Source organism: Melospiza georgiana, chromosome 4 (assembly GCF_028018845.1).
Source record: "Melospiza georgiana isolate bMelGeo1 chromosome 4, bMelGeo1.pri, whole genome shotgun sequence".
In the NCBI taxonomy this organism is placed as follows: Eukaryota; Metazoa; Chordata; class Aves; order Passeriformes; family Passerellidae; genus Melospiza; species Melospiza georgiana.
Window position 1 is genome coordinate 35317052 of NC_080433.1, and position 24450 is coordinate 35341501.

Here is a 24450-nt window from a genome sequence, read left to right on the forward strand (position 1 = left end):
ATATTCCCCTTACAGGGAGAAAACTTAGATTCTAGTCCTTATGTAGTTCCTTTCAAGATAGATCTTCAAAATATCTGGGGGTTGTGCCTGTTGCTCTTCAAAGTCATCTGTATTAGAAACACTGATTTCTGTGCTAAATATTAAGAAGCTTCTTATTTCCAACTTCAGTGTATTCATGGCCAACTCCAGTCAAGATAGATATATCCTAAAATTCTGTCTTTGGGGCTCTCCAAGAACTCTTCTGAAATCAAATCTGGATTAAAATATTTATACTAATGGAAGTGGTTTAACTGGAAAACAGATACTTTTTTTTTCCATTTAAATGTTATATTTAGTCCAAATGAAAATAGTTTGATTTTGCTATTTATGTGCTTTTTAGTAAAATTTACATCAAAGTAAAAATTGAAAATTAGCAAAATTTTTCAGCTGAACTTTTGATCAATAACTTATTAATAGTGAATTTTAATGTCAAGACCTATACATTGTTTTTCTCTCCTATTCTTTTCCTTACTTTAACCCATGTTTGAGCTAAATGGACATAATTTGGCTATTGTACAGAATGTATCAACTGACTTGTTTTAACAGGTTAATTTAGAGTGTTGTAAGGTTTACATTCAGAGTTTCAAGATACACGTCTTTGCCAGCACACAGTACCAGAAACTGAACCACCCTTCTCCTGACTTTCAATGGTGACACGTTTTGTGTCTGTCATTACAACTGTTGCAGGATGTAGTGCAGGATGTAGTGCACATTTATCAGAAGTGATTTTGTCTAGTACATTAATATGTGTTTACGGTTAAGATTTTTCGTTTCATGTGACTTTTTAATGAAAATCAAGAGAATGCTGATGGAAGAGTGAAATATACAATAGCTCGTCTATCTTGCATTTTGCTGGGTTTTTTCTTCAGTACATCTAGTTCTTTTTTAAGGATCCTTCAAAACCAGAAAAGGTTCCTGAAACTTATGCCTGGAGTATTTGCTGCTGTAGCTGTTTGTATAACAGAAATTACAATTTAAAAATTTCTTTTAAGTTTTAAAGCATCTTCTGGCATTTTATAGTTCCTTTTAATTTTTTTAAGTACAAATATGAGAAGCTTTGGAGTTTTGTCTCATCATAATGATATTTTCATACCTGCTTTTTGTAGGTCTTATTTAATTAGGATGCTTTCTATTGACTTTAAGTACTGTATCTCCTAGAGGAGCACAGTTCACCTATGGTCTTGTGTTGGTCACTATTTTATTGACAGGATTATAGACCTGCTGGTCTCAATAACTGTGTGTTCAAGTGATCTGAGTCTCAGGCTGACATGTATTTTTAATGTCATTAGTGTTAGCACATGTTTTGACGCTGATTTCAGTTGAGTTAGATTTTTACTGTGCACATCATCTTCCAAAAGAAGGTGCTTCATTAGAATTAGGAATTAGTCAATTAAGTATTGATATGACACTGGGAAAATGTCTCTTGTATTATGAGATGAAGAATGAGATACTATTTGTGAGAATATTGGCCTTCTGGTTTTGTCTGAAATCAGAAGTTGCCTCTCAAATTATCTGCTACACTGCTGTAGTTGGAAGTGGCTGTAGACTGGTCAGTGAGGTGTGTAGCTCTGATTTCTGCCCTGTTACCTACCTCCTTCAAATCCAGTTGTGACAACATATTGAAGCTGTGGTGCACCCTAGCTATATTTGGGTGGTGTTCAGGAGGTGAGGCAGCCTGAAAATCCTTTCTACAGTGATGTTTGTTCCTAGGTTGTCCAGGTTTGGAGGTTTCTGGTATTAGCCAAGAAACAGGCCCAGGCGATCCATATTCACTTTTTGAAGACAGATGCTGTCCCATATTCTTTCTTGACATGTCTGTAGCCTGCTGTCAGTAGATACACCCACAGTGCACATCTCCCCTCCCTAGTGTTTAAAGGAGAAAATATCCATTGTTTCAGTTTTCTGCACAATGTGGGAATTGGGGTTTTTTTGTTAGAAGTTATAAAGGGAGAGGAAAAAAATTAACTTTTGTTGTGCAAAATAAGCACCATTTTCATTAGGATTTGACCCTAATTATAAATGTATTAGTAGAACAAATTAAGAGATGAGGGAAAATAAATTACAGACGGTTTCAGTAGCAGCTCTTCCTCTGGCTTCCCCTCTCGGCAGTCCTGGGCAGCATGAGATAAAGCCATAGATTCCTCTAACACAGCTGTTCCATTAGTTATTCTATTTTAAACAGTGAAATTTTGTATTTGGACAAACCTTTGTTATCATCAAACTCTCAAATTAATAACTAGAAAATTGAAATCATCCACTTTTGTCATCAAATGTGTGGCAGACTAACTCCAAATCACTAGGATAAAAATGAATTCTTTGCAGTGTTGGGAATAAAAGAATTCAGCTTTTTTTGCCTTTTTTTTTCTTTTTATTTCACTTCTTGACTTTTGAAAAAAATGGGAATTTTTCCTGCAGGGCTAAAATAAAACTTCACTGTCATAAACTGAGAAGTAGACAGTGGAACAGACAGAAGTATTCAGTGATGGCAGTTTCTAGAGTGCTTTCTTGGCTGACTCTTCCCCATTTAACTGGCAGCTTTCAGAATCCTGACAAAGAGCATGAAAGGAATGAGGTCTATGTAGGCTTTTTGACACTCCTTCTGCTCATTGTAGATTTTCAGGATAAGGATGGTAAAACTGTTACCTTTTTTCCATTTGGGTAGTGCACTCTTCTCATGCACATGTATTTGGAAGAATTCAGTATAAAATTTTCTTAATTTTCACCACTGCAATGACAGACCACTTGAATAAAGTTTATTAATCCAAATTTCCTTGTAGTACGTACCTCTATTCCAAAAACTTTACATTTTATTTTAAAAAACAAGGTTAAATAATAAGATCCAGTTTTTCTGAAATAATGCTAGTTTGCATGACCTGTGTCCCTTCCATTTATTATTAATGGTGATCCATATCAGCTATTCCATTATTCCTGATCTCAGGCTGAAAGCCTATAATGACCGAGGTTACTCCATTAGCTTCCTTTTAGTCTTAAATCTTATCAATATGCCAGGTACTATTAAGAGACAGCACCATTTCTTGAGATGAATTCTTGCCAGATCTTTTTGAAATCTTGGATACAAATTAGATAGATTGATTAAAAATGTATAGCTTTAGTAGCTCTCAATTAACATTCATTTGGAATATTATCCAACGAGTTTCTGTTTGATATTTAGGGGAAACATTTTTCATCTCTCGGTTTATAATATTGTTGACCCTGCCACATTTCTAGAGTGATGTACCATAATTTTGCTTGTTCCCTTGTCCATTTCCCTCACATTTTTATGACCTTGATGCAGCAGAAGTCATGTGAAGAAACAGCATTATTATCATAAAGGCTTCTTCAGAGTGCGTATGCACAGGAGACTGAATTGAGGTTGCACAATTGAGGTGTCAATTCTTACATATTGCAGCTCTAATGTACTTTCCATTAAAACCTTATCATCCCTCTAAAAGGTTTTTAGTATATAATTAGGATAATTGCTCCCCTGGATAGCATCTCTGATAATATCCTGAAGAATGAAATGTTATTCTTAAAAATACTCTGTCATATTTGAAGTTAACACACATGGGGGTGGTGATACCATGGGATCAGTTCATTATCAAAATACGTGCACTCTCCGCCCATCCATTATGTTCCAGTAAATGTTTATGTTGAAATAATTTCATTTTCCAAAGGACTAGCTTCCATTTTCTCTTCAAACACAAGGAAAAAGGCTTCTGCTCAGCATATGTTAAAATTTTTCTGATGTTTCATTGGGTTTTATTATTATTCATTAAAATGCAGTTGAAAAAAATCAGCCCTCACAGGAGTTTTTGGCAATTTTTGCAAATGAGTGTTCATCAAAGTGTGTTCATTCTGACCAATGCTCAGTTTCATCCATCCTGGTGTGATTACTGTCTAGAATGATCTCATTATACACTTGACTGCATGCTGTCAGACAAAAACCCTTTTTCAAATCAAAACAATAATTCAAAGGAACATAATTATTTTTGGCTGTTTTGCATTTTAAAGCCCACATGAAAATATTATTTAGCAGGATTTGAGTTTTTCTTTGTTAAATGAATATTAGTTGCGACATTCTTTGTGGTACTTTTGAGTTAGGGGTGGAATATATATAGACCACATAGAACATATTCCATTCTAGTCAGTAATAATACGCCTCAGAATGCTGATGGGATTGTTTGATAATTGAGCAGATGTAAATGACAGTGCCTTTCATGAGTTGCAGTAACTTAATAGATAAATGGGAAATAATACTTCTGTAAAAGCATTAAATAAAATATTAATAAAAAGTATTAATAAAAATACTTCTCACCAAATTGCTACTATTAGGAGTAATAGTAAAGCTTCATCTATTAATTTGTTTGCAGTTTACATGCATCTGGTGCATTCTAGAGGAATATAAGTTTGAAATAGGTACAGCATTGCACATAGATCTTAATAGGTATATAGCTAATATTGCGTGTCTCCTGATGCGCCTGTGAATTTTCTGCCAACCTTACCCTGAATTTTCTACAAAGCTTTTTGGTTTGACTCTTACTACATTTTAGAAGCTGGGAAGAACCACTTATCTTGAGCTCATAAATTTTATCCTCTTATATTCAAGACTAGATACTGTGCTATTTTGCATGAAGATGAAGTTGAGTCCTATAGTTTGAGAGATTCAGTGCTCAAGAGCTAGTGCTTCACTTGAGTTATGTCTATAACACAGTGCCATTCAAGTACTGTAAAAAAAGCTCAAGTGGTTTTCAGAAACACTGGAACTGCAATAGAGGTATGTGTTGGATCACACAAAGAACTCTGTCTTTCTCTGCTGTTTGGTCTCTTAATTTCAGATGGTAAATCTGCTCAGCTCTAAATGTTTAATCAATAGACACTGCAATGTACTTATCTTAGGGTACTCTAGACATTCTCAGCATTACCAATGCTCCTGATCTCTCCTGCTCCTTGTATAGTTTTTCCAGCTTTTTTGGTATTTTTGTGTTGAAGATTGCAAGTTTAACACAGTTTATTAGGGAATGGTTTGTGACTTGCTGCAGATGGCAAGTAGATGGGTAGCACCGTTTTTGTTATGTGATTACCTTTGATTTAGCTATTAGATTTAATTACCTGGGCAATCCCTTGTGTTTCTATGCCCCATATCAGGGATGTGGAAGATCAGGGGAACCCTAAGCATCAGACTATAATATGAGTGACCATATCTGTATCACAGAACATGAAAATTCTATTCAAAGCTGCGTACATCCTGTGTGTATCCCAGCTCCATGCCAGACACCCCATACAGTAACTCTTCCCTTTACTCACCACCAAATAAACTAAAAAAGTTTTTCTGGTTCTTCTGATCTTTAGGAGAATTGATTTGCTGACTGACTGTGTCAAAATTGGAGTATTATATCATACAATCAACTGAATAGCCATGCTAATAATTTTTTTTTTCAGTATTGGCATGAATCAGATTTGAAATACTAGATTTTATTACTAAAAAGAAAAAATACTCCTATTTCCACTGTCTTAACCTCTCCAGTAAAAAACCAACTGAAATGTTGTAGTTTTGTGAAAAAAATTGAGATTGTATTTAATACTTGAATATGTTTTAATGTGTTCCCCTGGGAATTCTTTCTAATGCGAATTATGTTTTAAGAATTTTTAATAAACTTCTCTATTAACTTTGATATGTTTGGAAAGCATAAATCTTGGCACAGCTTGCTAAATTTTGTTTAAGTCAAAATATTTGTGACAATATTAAGCAATTTCTAAAATAAACCAATTTTTTACATAATTAACAGATTTATTGGCTTTATTCAGTGTAATAAATGATTAAAAAATAGAAAAACATTGATTCCTAGTGAAGGTAGTCAGTGTTGCATTAAAAAAAATCCTCCTATTCTATTTGAAGCTAAATAAAACCCACTCATTTACTTCCATTTTCTCTGCTTCTGTTTCACTTTCTCTTTTGCTAGTCCTGATAGCAACGTGTAGCTTGCTGCCAAAAAGTTTTCTTCTCTTACTTTACAGAAATTTGATTCTTGTTCTTTTTATACCATTTTCTTTTTATGCCACCTCAAAAGAAAACTTTAAGTGTACAAGTCATGTAGGGTTTTGCTATCTATCAAAATAGGGTGGGAAAAGGTTTTTATTGCCAATCCACAAACATATAGATGCAGCGTATATTTAATAGTATCTAATAACAGAATAATAGAATATCAAATTAGTCTTTTTCTCTTTTTTTTTTTTTCCCTGATATGCATTAAAATATCTCAGTTTTGGAAGAACTCATAGAAAGGATATGTTCACACGCAGCTGCTTTATGGTTATCAGAAAACAGAAAGTCTTCAGAAAGGCCATTTCATATTTTGTGGCTCCAGAGCAGGATGTGTTCCTTCTGTAGTGCAGTATATCACTGTATACTGTGCTTGTAACTCTTCTGGATGATGACATTAAAAACAGCTGTTAGTGAGAATACTCTTTCCAGTTTAGCTCCAGTTCACCCCATGTCCTTTTTCTTTCAGAAATCATTCTCCTCATGATGTAAGATACATAATAAATAGTGCAGCACAATTAAAACCATTTTCTTACCCATAGGACTGGGATTGACACTAATTTTTTATCCAAGAGCGTTTCCATTACTTTTCTGTCTATTTATATAGTACATTATGGTGAAAAGATATGAGAACTTCTGTGAATATTGTGTAAGTAAATTTTGAAAAAACTTTTTCTAATCAATTATGTAAGTTGTCTTTCAGAGTTCTTCTCATCCAACCTGATATAACTGCAAGAAGAATTTGCTAGTGATCAATTTAACAGAAGTGTGTTCTTATGGAATAGTGGCATTTGCATTAGGAAGTTGTTACTGGTTAGAAGTTCCACCAGTAAGAGTGACAGGACTTGTGTGGGTCTCTTAGTTAAGTTCTTACCTGCATTCCAGTGTGATTTAATTGTGATTCTTTGTTACATTTTATGAACTGTAAGGTACAGAAACTTAAAAATTCAAGCCATATTTTTCTCCATAAAACTTTACAAACTCCCAATTGTTTTACTTAATGATAATCCCTCTTTGTTTCTGCTCCACTGTGCTGGAATACTCCTTCTTGTCTAAATCTACTGATTTGGCTCTATATCAACCAAACAGGCCAAAGCTTCATGGTCTAAAAACTGAGATTTATTCATTTGCTGTCAATGGCAAATACAAATGGCTCTTCAATATATACAAAGTTTTATGCTAATTTTATCATTCCTCTGTATAGTTAACTGCAGCCCTTAAAAATTCCAACTGTCTATCTAAACTAGATATCTGTGGTCTCTATAATCAATGTAGTAGGTTGTATTAGTGAGAAAACATAATAGAAAGAATTTTAAGAAATTTACAAAGCTAGCATATGGATCTTAGAGAACCTAAAACCAAAATAAGAAGAGAAACCTGGGGTTTTAGCAAATTAAATATGCTGAAGTGTTGAGAAGATTCTAAACACTCAGAGAAGTTATGTAAGTCCTGCTTTGTCAGTCAGAAGGTAAGATTAATCATGTCTAAATGTATAACATTTTTATAATATATCTTTTTATCTGAATTGCAGGAGATAGAAAATAAATTAATGCAGGAATATTAGTAAAAGGGGTAGAATTTTATTATTTTTCAGGTGAAAATTATATGTACAAATGAAATATATAAAATCTGGCAAAAAAGTTTTGCAAACTAATCATAAAATGGAAAATTCAGAAATTAAAAATGCAATCAAATGTTTTGATGTTTTGAGTTATTAGAAACTTTAATGCTATAGTGCCAAAAATTAGCTGGTTGAAAATTATCCACAGTATTTCCTTTCTCTTTCTCAAGTCATTTGGGCACTATCAGGGCAACATATTGGTCTATATAACTGGTCCACTCTGGTCCAGATGCTTTGGTGTCTCTTTCAAATTGAACAATAAAGCCCATAAATGATCCTTGAATTCTTACTGTGTATTTGTAGTGTATTCTATCTGCTGGACAAGTTCTTTATGCCTAATGAATATAACTGTTACATGATCCAATATGCAATACATATTAACAAGATACTTCTTTCATTGTGCATGTATATTAAATACAAAAATGTAAATTTTCGGGGTGAGAGTTGAGCTTCCTAAATCTCTCTGAAGCTGCTTGAAAATTTAGATACTTTAAATAGGAATAACTGGATTGTGAAACATTTTAAGACATATCTGTGTCTTTGGTTTTAAAATATTTTGGTTAGCACTTTGACTTCAGTGTTCTGATGAAGAGCTTTATTAATTATGTGATACCTAGAAGAACTGAAAATATAGGTTTTTTCCATTAATTGGCTTTCACTGTAGCTGTAGATAGATGTATATTGGGAGATTTATCTTCAAGACTGCTTAAATTATTTATTAACTGAGCTTTATCCCTGGGGTGTATGGCTATCATTGGCATTATTTGAATGATTTGAAAACACACACTCTCACCACCTTCTATAGTTTATTTTCTGAAATAATTTGACAATGTAGCCTAATTCAGTAATCATCTATTGCCTTTGTAAGGGTGGAGTATTTTTTCTGTGCATCACACTTTGGTTATTTTCTTTGGTTTATAGGAGAAGCCTTATGAAATACTATGGCATGCATATGATCACATTCAGTGACCTCTCACTGATAAATTAGATTTAAAAACAAGCACAGAAATCCCCAATACCTACCATTCTTTTTTGAGGTTTTTTTTTTTTTACAAGACTATTAGGCATCCTGGTTTTTAGTTAATGGTTAAGATAACCAAAAATATTTTGGCGCGTGTAATTATACTGTATGCTTTTCACTGAACTCCCAGAAATATGGTGCTTGTAGGTTGAGACAGTGCAAATACAGAAATCTGTGAAATACCTGTCATTGACAAGTGCAATCATTTCACTACAAACCTTTTAAATATGGAAAAGCCAACAAAAAAGCCATTACACAAAAATAAAAAAGGTAGATGGCAACTGTGTGGTATTGTTTTTGAATGCTCAATTAGACATCAGCAGCTTGCAGAGGCAGTCTCAAAAGGTTACTCAGGAAATGGTGGAAATCACCCATCATCTCTCATTAGTACTTAATGAGAGATGTTTTTCCAGACAGTTGCCTGGTATTACAAGGGTTATGCAGGCTTGAAGCAGTTCCAAAGTCTGTTTGTGCAGGTGGGTGATTAGAGGAAATAAAAACTTGATAATAGTCATACCCAACTCTCTTGGATGATGCAGAAACAACTAAACAAACCCCCTGCTGCCACTGGAATGCACTTCACTGGTAATTAATTCCAAATACAATCCTGAAATAACTGCCACATCCAAGACTAGACCAGTGATAGCTTCGAGTGCTTTCAACAAGACAGTTGCAGATATATATTTACAATTCTACTCAGAACAACAGTTATTCAGGGTTAAGTGTGTGGGAACCAAGCAAATTCAAAAGAGCAAATTCAAACAGTTGAGTCCAACCATTCTCCCTATGCATCCAATGTAGCTACCTACTGATTCTGTTATTCACTATTCCATCTGTTCTTTTGAAATGTCTCTGGTAATGTTTGTTCCTTGAAATCCTGAAATACACGGTTATCCTTATCTGTAGCTTGTAGATTTATTCCATATTGAACACTAATGTAGGAGAGAAGATTTGCTGCGAGGATTTAGTCAAGTAAAACAATTTTAAAGCTGAATCCTATGCTATGAGAAATTACTTAGTCCTGTTTGAGGCTACTCTGTAACATGAATGTTTTTGTTATCTCCCTGACAAAATAGGAGATTTTTTTTTTCTGGATTTCTGTATGAACTGCTTAATTTACTATATGCTATTGCTGTTACTCTTTGCAGTGGGTCCCCCACTTACAGGGGACAACACATTTTCATCACGCATGCTGTCCAAGAAGTCTTACACACGGCATCTGTAGATAAAATCAGTGTGGTTCCTGCTATTTTATGATCTGCTCTGCTCAGTTTTAGGTTATGATAGTTCTTTCCTATTTGATGGCTTGGGCTCCTGCCTTGTAAATCTGCTCTTGCTGGAATTCAGCAGCCAAGAGTGATCCACAGAGAATGGACTGAGCCCAAGTGCTGTCCTCATACAAACACACATACTTTTACTGAAGTCTGTAGGTTTGGATTTAGAATAATGGGTTGATTCTCCTTGCTCTGCCTTAGAAAGGGCTGTTAATGAGCCCTCTACAAAATTCAGGTCATCACTGGGCCAGAATTCTCTTTACCATGCAGAGTCAGATTCAGATGACTCTTCATGTGGGCCCGTGTCTCTCTCTTGCTTGTGGATCAAGCTCAAAGATTCCCTGAAGCAGAATCAGAAAAGTTTCTTGGTCTTCTCATCATAAGAGTATCAGCATATTCCTGATAAAGCATCCCTATCTTTGATTATCATAGGAATCAGAAATTGCTGGTTTATCTATCACTCCAGTGGAATTATAACTGGCAATTCTTTTTTATTCCAGCTGTGAAGATTTTAGAAGTAGTAGATGACCATTCCCCCATTATCAGAGAGCATTAAAATCTGTTCCTAATGGTACCCCACATGATGGGACCTGCATTAATGTGTTAATTTCTTAACCAGTCAATTAAATTAGCCATTTTGGTGGCTCTGTTCTCTACAAGGAGATATACATAAATTCAGTCACTGCAGACTGATCCTCCAGAATAAGTACTATTTCCATAATATCTTCTTTTTACTCTTCCAAGATTTCTATTGGGATTATGACTGCTTTCTGTCCAGGGCAGATCATTAGCATTGCCCTGTTCTTTTTAGAGCTTTTTGCCTTCATGCAACATATTTGATGTTAAGAGGACATGTAACATATACAGACAAAGGCACTCCAACTTCTTTTCCAAAGACAGATCCAAACCCATAGAAATTGCCAGACTAGATAAGAGTTTTATAATAGTCTAGCAAATTGAGTCTGCTATAGTTGATCAAATTTAGGTCTGTCTTGTTACCACACTAAAACTCATTTTGAGCCCAGATGGCACTGAGCTATCTGGACCTATATGCACATATTTTCCTTATCTCTGATGATGGGGTGTCCAAAACAGATGGAGGATTTTGACCCACATTCTCCAGTAGTTTGAAACAGTGCATGAAATATTCTACACTAAGCAGAGCTTGAGGAAACTATTGCTAATACTAGTGTACCTTTGGATTTGTTGTCCATTTATGTGTGCATGGGTATCTCTATATATTTATGTGTATGTGTGTTCATGCACATTCATTTTCCACCCTTGTCTTTTTTCTCTCCCAGTTTTGCAGTGAACAAACCTGTCCAGGCTCTGTGTTTGTGGTATAAATTTCTATAAGGTCATAATGATTAGGCTTTGTGCTTTTAAGTATTTTTGTTCATGCCTAATATTGTCTTTTTGGATGTTTTAGCATTTAGTATGTGTATTTAAACACAACATTAGGTGTGTAGTGTATAATCTAGTTCTGGGCTATTACTAGTCCATACCTCTAAAGTGAAATACACTTCCATTTTTATAGCAGATTGTAAATCTGAGATTATAGTATTTAAGTGACTCCACAAATAGTTGGAATATGGAAATAAAATAGGTGGTGTATACATTTGCATTTTGGCTCAGGGCACTGGATGTGAATATGAAATAGATCATCATTTGCAGTTACTATTATTTTCTTCAGTTACAGGCCAGCTTTGGAGCACATAAACCAGATTTCTTCTGGATGTGTTGCTCCCTTTTAGGGGGGCACCAAAAGCACAGGGTCCTTCTGGACGCTGGAAGTTGTGAGGAACATGTATGGGGGTGTTTGGTAGAATAAATAAGTTGCTAGATAGTGCTAAAAGTTGAAACCTACATATAATCTAAATGGAGTGTCATGCAGAACAACTGCTTTTGATCTGCTGATCCATTGCCATTACACTGAGTTGTAGAAATAACTGATATAATAGCTAATACAGACATAACTGTAAATTTTGATAAAGATGCTAGCATGTTTGTGCAATGAAAGTAGAAAACTAGATTAACTGTGTGTTCCATTTTAAAGATTTATTTCTGAGGTGAAATCTAATTAGAACTATATTTCTGGAACATGGCTGTGTCTGGTTTTTGATATTTTGCTTGCTGGGATGCAGGAAGTGTTCTGGTTGGTGTACTTAGTCTTGCCTGATAGTTAATATTGTGGCTTTGTATACACATAGTGCCTTTTCTTTGAATGCATTATGAGAAAAAATAATCCCTTAGAGAAGTTTCAGTGAGTGGTTTGTGGTTTGTCCTCACAGCACATACATAGTGGGATGAAAATGTCAATGAAGCACTTGTTGAACTCGAGTGTTATGGTCTCTTATTATCCATGAGGGCCTTTTTCTCTGTGCAGTGCTCCCTGAGAAAAAATACATATGAAACCAATGACCCATGTCACACAGCACAGGAAAAGGCAAAATTTCCTGTATGTGGCTTTTTTTTTTTACCATCTCAGTTAAACAGTTGACATTTTTGTTTTTGTCTGACATTTTAGAAGACAGCTGTAGAAAAATGTCTTAGTTTGCTCTTACAATATACTAAAAGACCACATTCATGCATTTTCCTTGTTCTATTCTATTTCCTTTGCCCTGAAATAAAGAAAATGGAGAATGTCAAGTCCTCAGTAAGCATTTAGGCATTTTCAAAAATCAGAATAAGCTCGAATTACATAGACCTTGTGACAACGTCTCGTGTGATGGAGGAAGGAAGGAAGGAGTATTGTTAGAGCATGCTGCAGTTCATTAGTTTTTAGCTGCTAGATGATCCCTGGAGCCTGATGCTATGTGACTTACACAGAAACATCTAGATTATTGCAATGTGAGCCAGGAACTGGAAGGGAATGACAGTTGGTAACTACTTCCCTGTTGTCCCCATCTGTAGCACCCATCAGAAATTCAGCATGAGAGCTAATCTTTCCTGGGTAAATTTGGTAGTTTCTTAAGTTTCCAAGCTCTCTTTGCCATGAAATGTTTTTCTGAAATTTGCAGTGTTGCCATCATAGTTATCTGAAGGGGGAAAAAATTGCCTTAGTATTGTCACCAGGAAAATTTAAAAATCATTTTTATATTATTTAATTCCAAAGAAAATAAATTCCACGATACTCTTAATGAAACTATAAGTACTGTATACATAAACAGGTCCTACAAATTGGTTGCAGGAACTAATTTGATGGTGTTGTTCTCTCTCTGATGGAGCAGACCCAGGTAGTAAATCATTGTTGGTTGCCTAATGGGAACATCCTACTGTGAAAATAAACAGCTGTCCACAATAAAGAAATTGTTTACAAGAAATCATTACATGTCAGACACTTAGCCCCTTGAGAAAAAAGGAAAGGTGTGAAATACTGAACAGTTGGATGTTTTTCTGGACTGTTTATTTTTAAAAAAAGAATTTATAGCTTCTTTTTGAAAAGGTTTGTTTTAGGCTGTAAAAACATAATTTTTTTTTTTTTTTTTTTTGTATTGCTGCCTAATTTTGCTGGGAAAGAAAATCTGTAACTACTCTTTTCTGAGGTTGCTGCATATTGTGTATATTGCTGAATTGGTTATGGTTATATTCACACATTGTAGCCTGAGAATTTTTTCTCAGCTCTGTCTTGGGGGGCATGTAACAGCCCTGTTCCCCCTCCTGTATGTCTTCCAGTAAATTTTCTTTCCAAGAATGTCACTCACAGTCGATTCAATGCCGCTCATGTGGCACATGTGAAGGGGGAAAACCTGGCCTTTAGTGAGCTACTACTGAACAGGGTCAACCAAAGAAGTCTTTCCTATGAAAAGACCAAAACCTTGCTCATGTAGCTTGACTCCTTGTTACCCTCTTCTGCATATTTGAAGTGTGGTTAAACTGAGCTGAGGTGACAATCAACAAGGCTGTGAAACAGAATAAACTGGTGGGCAGACAACTGAATTTGTTACTCTTGACACCAATCTGTGTTTCTTAGGATGTGCCCTTTGAGTGATCCATCCTTGAGATATCTAGATAATATCTGCACCTGCAAGACTGCCTGATTTCACTTGCAAGACTTTAATGTGCTGAGTAGCTCAAGGGCAGTTGTGCTAAGCACAGGCTCACAGGGAAATAGGGACAGAAAGGCAGGGACTGATGGAGTATGGAGGAGTTTGTGTTCTTTATAGCTTTAGCTGTTTGTCAGAGACAATCATCCTGTTTGTTTCTCGCACCAGTGAGTAAAAAAGTGCACTTAGCTGGATTCATGTGGAGCATTTCTCACTCAGGAATTCATTTTTTACCTTCCTGTATATGGTGCCTGTGTTCCCACATTTCTTGACAATAGTGTAGTCCCTTGTTTGGTGGCTCCCCCAACAGAGGGCAAGGGTCTCTTGGAGCAACTCTCTGATTCCTCAGTAAGGGAGGTTCATTGATGATATTCTGTCCGTCCATAGAGTGAAAGGAGATGCTGTTTCATAGCCTGGAGCAAAAGACATGAAGACTTTCAGCTCACTTAAGGTGTTACTCTAGCCTTTATCTCACTATGAGATTTTCAGAGTATATCTAGCCTTTGTCCTCACTATGAAATTTTCAGAGTATGGCAATGCTTTAGAGGTTTCTCTTCTTGCCAAATCCCTATCCCTCCTTTGATGAGCTGGGCTTTCATATCACAGAATACTCATTTACATGGTGCATGTGAACAACATTATAAAGTTAGACACCAGGTCAGGCAGGAAAGAATATGAGAGACTTAAGGCTTTCTGAAATGCTATCAAAATTCTTCCATGTCAGTTATGTTATTGTGAGAGTTCATTTTCAGTTCTTTTCTAAGACTGTGTTTAAATTGGTTTTGATACATTTTATCAACACGCATTTATTACAGTATTAAATAAATTACTTCTGATCCAAGCTTCCTGTACACATTTATGATGATTTAGGAGGAACTCATCTGTGTGGTAAGACTGCATACCTTTTGGACTGGCAATTTCACTGAGAAACTTTTGAAAAAAGTTGGACTTCTCTGTTTCTGTAGCAGAGAGTGTTCACACTGTAAGGTAACACCTGAGGTTATATACAGGATGTCTCCATTTTGGATGTCTGTCAATCTGCCATCTGAATTTTTGTTTATGCCTTCATTAAGTGTTGTATCAGTATTGCTGAAATTTAGAACATTCCTGCTTGACATTTGTTTTAGAAGACTTAAATTGTCAGACTGTATTTTATCAGAAACTTTGATTAGAAACCTCATCCTGTTACAAAGTGTTTCTGCTGGAAGAATCCTGCAGATTTCCTAGAATCACTCATGCTGTGAAAGTATCTGTAAGCTGGAAAGGCCATCAAGTTTCCTGAAACTATTCCCCTTTATCCTATATGATCTCTGTTAATGTAACTGGGTATTTCCTTTTTTTCAATATCTCTGTTACCCTTCCAAGGAATTCTTTCAGGTTAGTAGGACTGAGAGAGCAGTCCTGGCTTTCACTGAGCCATTTGTCACTTGTGCAGAGGGAGGAGTTCATGTGGGTACCTGTAGAAGTTGGTCAAAAATTCTCCAGCTTAAGAGAGCTGCTTTTGCTTATTATGTTTGGGTTTTTCAGGCGTGGATTTGTCCACATAGTGGAAGCACATATTGGGAGAACTACCTCAATCACAAAAAAAATCGTGCTTTCTTCTGTGAACCCTGCAGGCTGTCAGTTGAGGCCGACAGACGTGAGACTTGACATCATTGTCTTGATGCAGTGCTTCAGGTGTAACAGCACATTGAGGAGCATGGAACACATCTTTGTAACTCACAAAGAAAGGTGCTCAGTAAATTCGCAGACAATGTAATAACCACCGTAACCATGCACAGGCAATGGCACTTTCCCCAGAATCTGAATTAAAGCATTTCTTTACTGATACAATTGTAGAGGCCTGAAGAAATGTGGAGTTTTCGGCCTTCGCTAAGTCATTCCAATGATTGGGTGCTCTCACAGCTGAGAAGCTTTTTCATAGTCCTCTCTACCCTCTGATCTGATTTTCACTAAATTTACATTGATCAAACAGCATTAAGAACATTTAGAGAAGGTAAGAATTATATTTTAAATTGTTTTTATGGTTCATCCCAGTGCCATAGAATGGTAAGATCAAAATATGTCCGAAGAGCAGTTTCCCATGCAGTTTCCCATACACATGCAGGTGTGCAGATATTTTTAAGCCAGCTGTAGGTTATATAGCTGAGGTACTGCTGGAAAGGAAGTTATTTCCGTGCAGAACTCTATGGAAGATGCAAATTTTACCTGAGAAACTGAGCATATTTTCATGTAATTTAGCTGATCAGTTATGCTGATCACAATGTTAAGCCAAGTTGTCAATGATGGGTATTAGGTATTAGTGTTCTTTGTCTGTGTAACACAAAGATATATGTAGAGCTTGGTCATATGTGTTAGGATTTTCCAGGATGAGCTAGAAGTTGCATTATAAACCTTCTTTTCAAGCCACCCCTGTTATAGTGATAATATTTGAATTCACTGTCAGTAATGTAGTAAAGAAGGTAATGAAAGTAAAATATTCATGCTTGGTTTCTACCTCCTTTTGTTTAGGTACTGAGAGAATGCTCTATCTTGTCTTAACATAGAATGAATGTATGGGCTGAAAAAATAAGTGTAGCTAGGCAATATATTCCTTGACAAATGTATTTAAATTCTATTAGATTTTATAAGTTTGAATAGTGTTCTGAGAAACCTTCTGTTTTCAAAGTTCTTTTTTACTTCAAAATACACAAAGTATTTGTAATTTCACATAGATGTTATTTTTATTCACAGATAATGCACCTCAGGTAGCAATTACCGCACCAGGATCTGGTAACCATAGAAACAGCTCCACAGGCCCAACACCTGACTGCTCTCCTCCATCACCAGACACTGCACTTAAAAACATAGTGAAAGTCATACGTCCTCAGGTAGGTGCTCACCAGAAGCATCCCCTTTCTTGTTGTATTTCTCCTTTCAATAGCAGGCTGTGATGCATGTATTCTGAGAGGATGCTATGGCTTTATGCTTTTGAGTAGGTCAAAGACATAAACAGGACAAAAAATACTTTGTCTTCTTAACAATCATCTTAGTAGCAGCAGAAGATAAAATATTTTATAAATGAGCCCAAATGTACAGAGAGGTATCTGTACATATTTCTTATAGCACTAAGAATGAATCAACTCCTTATGCAGTATTTTGGTTTTTTCCATACTCTTACTTTTTTTTCAAGGTTATATTTTGATTTTATAGTATTTTTCTAGTATTTTTTCTTTTACTTTCCCATGCAGTATTGCTTATGAACTTCCATATTTCTAATACTGTTTGGGAAACAAGATGCGATGCATAATGTGTGGGAAACTTGAGTGCTCCATTTAATTCTTTAAGGAGTGCATCTCTTCAAAACCAAAGCTTTAAAATAAATACATGTTAGAACTTGAATCAGTAATACAGAGTTAATCAGCATAGAGGAGTTTATTTTAAAATTGTGGATCATGGGATGAGTCAGAAGAAACCTTGGGATGATCTATTTCCTTGTTTAAAAAGCCATGACATTAGGTGTGCCAAAGCTAGCTCAGACAACTACATGCTGAATTGACTAATTGTGAAACTTTTTTAATGTGAACCAAAAGAACTTCATCTCCTACTAATTTTGGGTTCAAGTGCAGCCATCTGTTCTTTATTACTAAGCTGGTCTCTGCAGCTGAGCCTGTCTGGATGGAGGCTTTGTACCATCAGTATGTCACTGGCACTTGTTTTACTTGAGGAGCAAGCTGATGGACACATCATGTTTTCCTAGGACTAGTATAGGCCAGGTTGTTTTGGTACCACACAAGTGACTGTGTCACAGTGTTGGAGGTGAATTTTCCTTTCAGTTCTCCTTAGAGTGCACAGTTGAGAAGGTCTTGCAGAATTAAAGGCAGTTACTAGGTGCACTTGCCATTTCTGTCTAAGAGCCACTGGCTTCCTGTGGCTGACACTGTCACTTTGCAATAATTCCATTGACAGGCTGGTGCAGACCATCCCCTTCTGACACCACCACAGTTCAGGTTCCACATGCTGGTTTAAGTCTAGATTGCAGAGAGTCTAAAATTACAGTTTCTTCTATTTTTTATTTTTATAGTTGTTTCTCATTTTGCTTGTTTCTGTAGTGTCTCTGTCCCTCCCACCCTACATCAGTCTATAGTACTGAAATGCCTCCTTCCCTCCAAGCTGTTTTTTATAGTAGGCGGCAAACAAACAGAAAGGTAATGAAATATTGTTGAAACAAGCTGTTGTGTGATAGCTTATTGAAAATAGCATTTAAAAAGCTGTTTCCATCATGATATTGCCAACAGATGGACCCAGAACACTTCATGGTGATGCTCTCCTGCTAGTTAACTCTGAATGAATTCAGCAGATTCGGGGGAGCTATTTTCAAATTTAAATTATTTCATTTACTGACTCACAGTGTTCTCATCGTTCTGCAGAACAAAAGCTAGCTCTGTGATATATATGGTCAGAACTTTACCACATTTCCTAAAATGTCTCTCACGTGGCCCTACACATGGCATGCTCCCTGTACAGAAAACAGCAGCAGACAGGCAAAATGTATGTTTTAAGTCTCTGTGCTAATACACGACAAGTTGGATACACTGTAGCATTCAGATCCCCTTATGCTTCTCCTTTTTTTCATGTTTTATGCACATCCCCCAGTATTCTTTATTTTCTTTGTTTTTGCTTTTTATCTAATCACCTTCCCCTAAGACCTCAACTGAAGAATTTAGACAAAGGAGCTGTAGATATTTGCAATGCGCTGTTTGCTAACCATTAGTGTTCATTCTGCCTGCATATTTAATTCCTTTCTTCCATTCAATTACATGGCAAGCTCTTTGAAGGGGTAGCACAATGGGATTCTATTCCTGACTGACCTCTCATCATTCATGTAAAACTAATGAATACTGTTACACAATGTATGCAAAATAATTAATTTTCTGTTGGCTGCCAGGGCCTCTTTTCATTTTTCTAGCAAAATAAATTGATTTCTAAGAGATCCAAACCAAGGATCATATAGATTTCCAGAACAGCTGTCACTTCTTTCCTATTTTCATGTCTTGTGCATCCAGCACAGGAAAGTGCCAGCAAAGGCAGAATGGGAAATGCTTCAGCAGCCATCTTTGCATGAGGCAGGCTTTGGCAGCTTGGATGGAACTGCCTGGGAAGTCTGGTCTTTCAACACCTATATTTATTTTTATTTGTAGCCTTACTTATCTTTTCTGTAGGATTGTACATATACTGGTTTACCAGCAGTGAGGAGAAACACTGTATTTCTATGCAACCAGGACAAGAGGACACAGTCTTAAGGTGCATCAGGGGAAGTTTAGGCTAGACATAACGGGGAATTTTTTCACAGAAAGGGTGATTACACACAGGAGTGGATCACATCTTGTGGAATGATCATCCCTGGAGGTATTTGAGTATTAAGTTCAGTGCCACAGTGCCACAATGCCACCCACCTCTGCTACATTCAGTCCTGAGGCTGACAAACTTAACAGTATCTCAAGGATCTGTGTGCTCTTCTATCTGTGCACCTTAGCTATGGCTTGTACTTGTGATCTAGTCTTTTGCAAATAAATTTATTCTTTTCAAATTTTCCTGTGGTCAGTCTCTGAAAAAAAAACTTTTTAAAAAAGTTGCATATATGCAGAAAAGAAGTAAACAGAATTTAGCTCAGGTCTGGAATTGCTTGATCTTTTGGGGTTTTTTTTTGGTTTTTTTTTCTGATTGTCCAGATGAGACTTACTAAGTTTTTAACTCTTGAATTGCTAGTTAATAGAGACTTTGAGAAAATAATACACTTTGAAATTAAGGACAAATGCTGCTGAGTATATTCACAGCACATGGGATCCAAAATAAGATGGGGTAGTAGAATAAGTAGATAAGTCTGCTTCAGGTTTTACCTTAGTTACATTAGTACAAAGAGTAAAATATTTCTTACCTTATCAGACTGTAATTTTAGAAAGTGACAGTAAAATGGAGCTTGTTCTATCACAGTTCCTGCAGCTCTTAGTCTGGATGAAGCCTGAAAAAAACTAAACTGCTTGTGATGCTTCATGTATGTTTTTTATTACCTACTCAATTTAATAGACTTCTCCCTATTTATTTGTTCAGCTCCATTTGAAAAAATAAACTGTATCCATAGAGAGAGAAAGAGCACCTTTTTCCCTATAAGAGTGTTTCTTTTGGCAGTGTTACTTACTTGTGGGTCTTGGGCCAATTCTCATAAAACTGAATTTTGACTTCCTACCTTTAAATTTAGTTATTAAATGTAGTCCAGCATTTGCATGTTGTCTTCTTGTCTTTTTAAGATATGTTTCAAATGGCTTACTGTAGGTACAGCTTTTGATGTCAAAATGTGGATTATTTAAAAGTAGCTTTGATTTTATTTATAATGGATTAGTGTTTTCCCTAGTTTATGTGAATAACTCAATTTCCTAAAAGTGTTGTTTCAATGCTATTAAGAGAGTTTCTGGTAGGAGGACAAAGGAACAAAGAATTTCAGTGTTTCTGACATGACGAAATTTTATAATCTTGTTCTTTCTTGTTTTATTGCTAAGATCTGCAATAATCTATTCATCATAATATCTTTTTTTTTCTTATCAATATGGATGTGCTGTCTTTACAGGAATCAAATTTTTTTCCCCATTTATCTTTTTTTAACCTCAGTAAGCAAAGTTGCAATTCGATCTATGGCTCCTCATTTGTCTGGCTAGGACATCTATGAATATAGTAGCAGCTAATAGTTTAAACATTAGCAGGCAAAGGAAATTGTCTCCTTTTTCTTTAAGTTCTAACAGAATCCTGCAGGACATGTGTAGCCTTTTATAGACCTATGCCACTTGTTTGGGCTACCATGTGTGTGGCAGTTTTTGCATGTGCAGTGTGCCCGTCAAACCTGTTTGTGGTTCATCGAGGCACAGGGAAAGACCAGGACCAGGACATGAATGGACAGACTGTCTGTTGGAGATGTGTGCTCCAGAGCCTCCCTAGCTGATTTAAAAAGTGATAATGATTTACATTCAATGAAATTATTCTTTTTGCTGGTAGGGGCAGGAATTACTTTGAACACAAACAAACAAACAAAAATCGTCTGAGTGGAAACTGGAAAATCACAGTTCCATAAAATAAATTTTCAGAACGAATGGTTCCACAAACAGAATTTTTCAAGGGGATTAGTGTGACGGTTTCCCCATGTTGAAACAATGAAACTGTTTCTGCCTGGTTCCTCCCCTAGCACCATGCTGTGGTTTCCTTGTTCACAAATGAAATGCATGCCTTGTCACAGTGTGCTTGAGTTGGCACGTCCCTGTCTCTGCCAGCTTAGTGAAATCCCTGCTGGAGGTTGTTGCCCCAGTGTACAGCACCATGAGAACTCCGTGTTGCATCTACTGAACTTGTTCTGCAACACACACAGAGAAAATCTGGTTTGTTGCATTTTACCACAAAAAGGAGGGCTGGAGAACAATTGTATGCAATAAATCCTCTCCACTCTCTGAATGATATCACAGGACAGTGGGGACGCAAGGACCTTCTTTGTCCTATGAGCTGCTTTCTGTGCTTAGCTCCACTTACAGCATGCTCAGCCAGGTTGATTTTCCTCAACCAGGAAAATCACTGTGAAGGAAGGCTGTGCAGGCACATGGTGCTTCCTTTTCAGGTGCACACTTCTGCTGCTGCCCTGTTTTGGTGCTGGACTTTGTGCCCTGTCTGTGCTTAGCACAAGAGGCAGATAAGACTTAAAAAAAAAAAAAACAAACTTTACTGAGAGTTATGATTTTGTGGGGGATCATATCTGAGGTAAAAGCTACTCCTGTGTACGTGCTTTTATGAACTTCTGGGAAGTGCTGAGCATTCTTCAAACCCTCTAAAATAAAAATATATTCTACAGTCTACACATGAGTAGATTTAGTGTTCATGCTTTTTGTGCCTGGTCTAGAGATTTTCCTTGGAAAATATTGTTTCCAATGTTGTGTGTATTTCTTAGGGCTGCAAGCACATTAAGGTGGTTGTCAGCAGTCAGTGACCTTGATTCTATCTGAATATATTTCAGATTATTCTCCCTTTGACAGGGAATGTCTATACAAATCTACTGCACCCAGTTTGATGTCTTCTCATTCTAATGATGTTGAATAAAAAATAAACCTCCTAAATAGCCCTTGAAATAAAGGGAACAAAGCAGAGTAAGAGGTATACTGTCAATGCCATTAAGATGTGGCTAGCATGACTGAAAATAGGGCAGACATTATGAAATTATTTTATTCTGGAATACTGAGTACTAAACACAAAAAAAGGATATGGTTGGAATTATCTCTAAGGATTGATTTCTACACACCCCTTTCCCCCACCACACATCCCCCCACACTCACCTGTTTTACCACAGCATTCATGGGCAGATGTGTTTCAGCTCCAAAGGAGAATATTTAAAAAAAAAAATCCTTGGAGCATAATGGATACTCTGTGACTACTTAATAACAACATTAAACAAAATATTATTAAAGAGATGCACTGTAAGAGATCTCCTTTGACAAGTAACTATAAAACATAATTCTATTTATATATTTTAATTAGGTCTAATAAGAAAACATAAACACATCTACCCAGTACGTGGTACTAATGAAAACAGCAAACAGTGTGTGTTAGTGCATTTAATTACAGTTCAACAGGATACTAAAACACAAGTATAAATTAAAGCAGAATAACACACAGTTGTGAGGAGTGTTAAGTTTTAGAATGTCGTTTGTCCATGCATGTGTCTTTCTTGGTTGAAATGGGTTTCTTACCTGGAGGAATTTTCAAGGTTGTGATTCCCGATTCAATATAAACACAAATCAGGCAGAAATGTAGAACATTTTTCCTATATGAACAGACATTTTTCCAATATGTATCAGACAGGTGAAATACTGTTTTTAAAGGTAGTTCAGATACTGAAAAGAGCATCTATGCTAGTAAAATGAGCTTTAGCTCTGCAGAGTTGTCATCTACGCTGTTGAATTATGGACACAGTCCCGGGTATAATTTTGGTAGTGTACAATTTTCTTTCTCCAAACATATCCACTGTCAGGCCTTATTTGTGATTTGAATAGAGCAAGCACCATTCCTGGTAGATAATTTTGCCTTGAAGACCCTTCTCTGACACCTAATGAAGTTTAATTGTAGGGGTGTGAGCAAATCCATGCCAGTAGCCCTGCCCTAGTACACATGATACTTGGCAACAGAACACACTCAAAATATGGAAGATTAAAGCCTTATCTATTGTGCCTTCATGCGTTTCTTACATTATATTCTTAGCATTTTCATTTGTTTCTGTTAGTATGGGGGTTTTGAGCACCTTAGTTACACAGTCACCCTTTATCATCATCTGATAATGCACATTTTCACACGTGCATGTCGTCTGTAGCATGCAGCTTAGAAAAAACAGCCATCACTTTGACCCTTCAAATTTATGATATAGAAATATCATTATACAAGTAATTTTCATAATCTGCAGGTGGAAAGGAGGATGTTACTAGCAGCTGGAAGCTGAGCTTTTTTGAAGAATATGGTCTTACATCCATTTTCCAACTGTTTCAGTGAAAATAACACTGTTAATCTTTGAAAGCTAGACAATTTTTATATCTGAGGAATGAGACATTCCTCTTATTTATCACATGTATCTCTTGCTGTCTGGATCTCATTTCAAGCAATTTTTTCCCAGGATAGGTGTAATTGTGTATCTTTAAAATCTGGTCACACCTACCAAGGAGGGAAACTGCTCCAAAAGTGTTGCAGTTTTTGGCATTCAGGATTGCTGCTCCTCAAAACCCACAGCTGCAATATGGTTGCAACTAAAATAAAAGTAGAAGGCAAGGAAAATAGAAACTGAGGCAGATCAACTTTTTCTCTTATTTATTTCCTGTGTGGTTTCTCATCTGAGATAAGACCACAGGTAGAAGGGGCAGCAACCCTCTGACCTGTAAGTACTTACTCCAGTGGGAGACTTTCAAGGCAGAGGTAGGATAACATGCAGAGGAGAGCAGAAAGCACTGTGTCTCTATGGCCCCCAGAGTCACACAGCACAGCTTCCTGACCACAGGCTACACAAAAGAGCTGAGTCTGTGTCATTCCTGAGCATGGCACTGGCAGGGGAGTGATCCAAGTATTCTGAGGGACTGTGAGATTACTCTAAAGTAATATGCATTTTCTGGTCATGCAGGATGCAAGCAGTGTCTTTCTCTAAATTAATAATCAATCAAACAGAAATTGCTAGGACTTTGACACTATGATGTCATTAAAATCAGTTGTAAAGAATCTACAGTAAAAAACAGTGAAAGCATTTTTCTTTAATTTTTTTTTTTTTTAAGTCTCATGGTCCTGCAAGCTTCCTGTTGTGGCTGCTTGGGATATATTAGGTGCCAGCCTCTGTGTATTTTCTGCTTTCTGCTCTTAAACTT

At 36.3% G+C, this 24450-nt stretch overlaps 1 protein-coding gene across 9 annotated transcripts in view; it reads left to right on the top strand.

Annotated features, from left to right (window-relative positions):
* ANKS1B (ankyrin repeat and sterile alpha motif domain containing 1B) overlaps nt 1–24450 on the top strand; it is a 408202-nt gene that overhangs the window by 123121 nt on the left and 260631 nt on the right. For all 9 annotated transcript variants that reach the window (XM_058022133.1, XM_058022128.1, XM_058022125.1 and 6 more), the window contains one exon: nt 16775–16911. In XM_058022133.1, coding sequence (XP_057878116.1) covers nt 16775–16911 — 137 coding nt within the window. The remainder of the gene's footprint in view (nt 1–16774; nt 16912–24450) is intronic.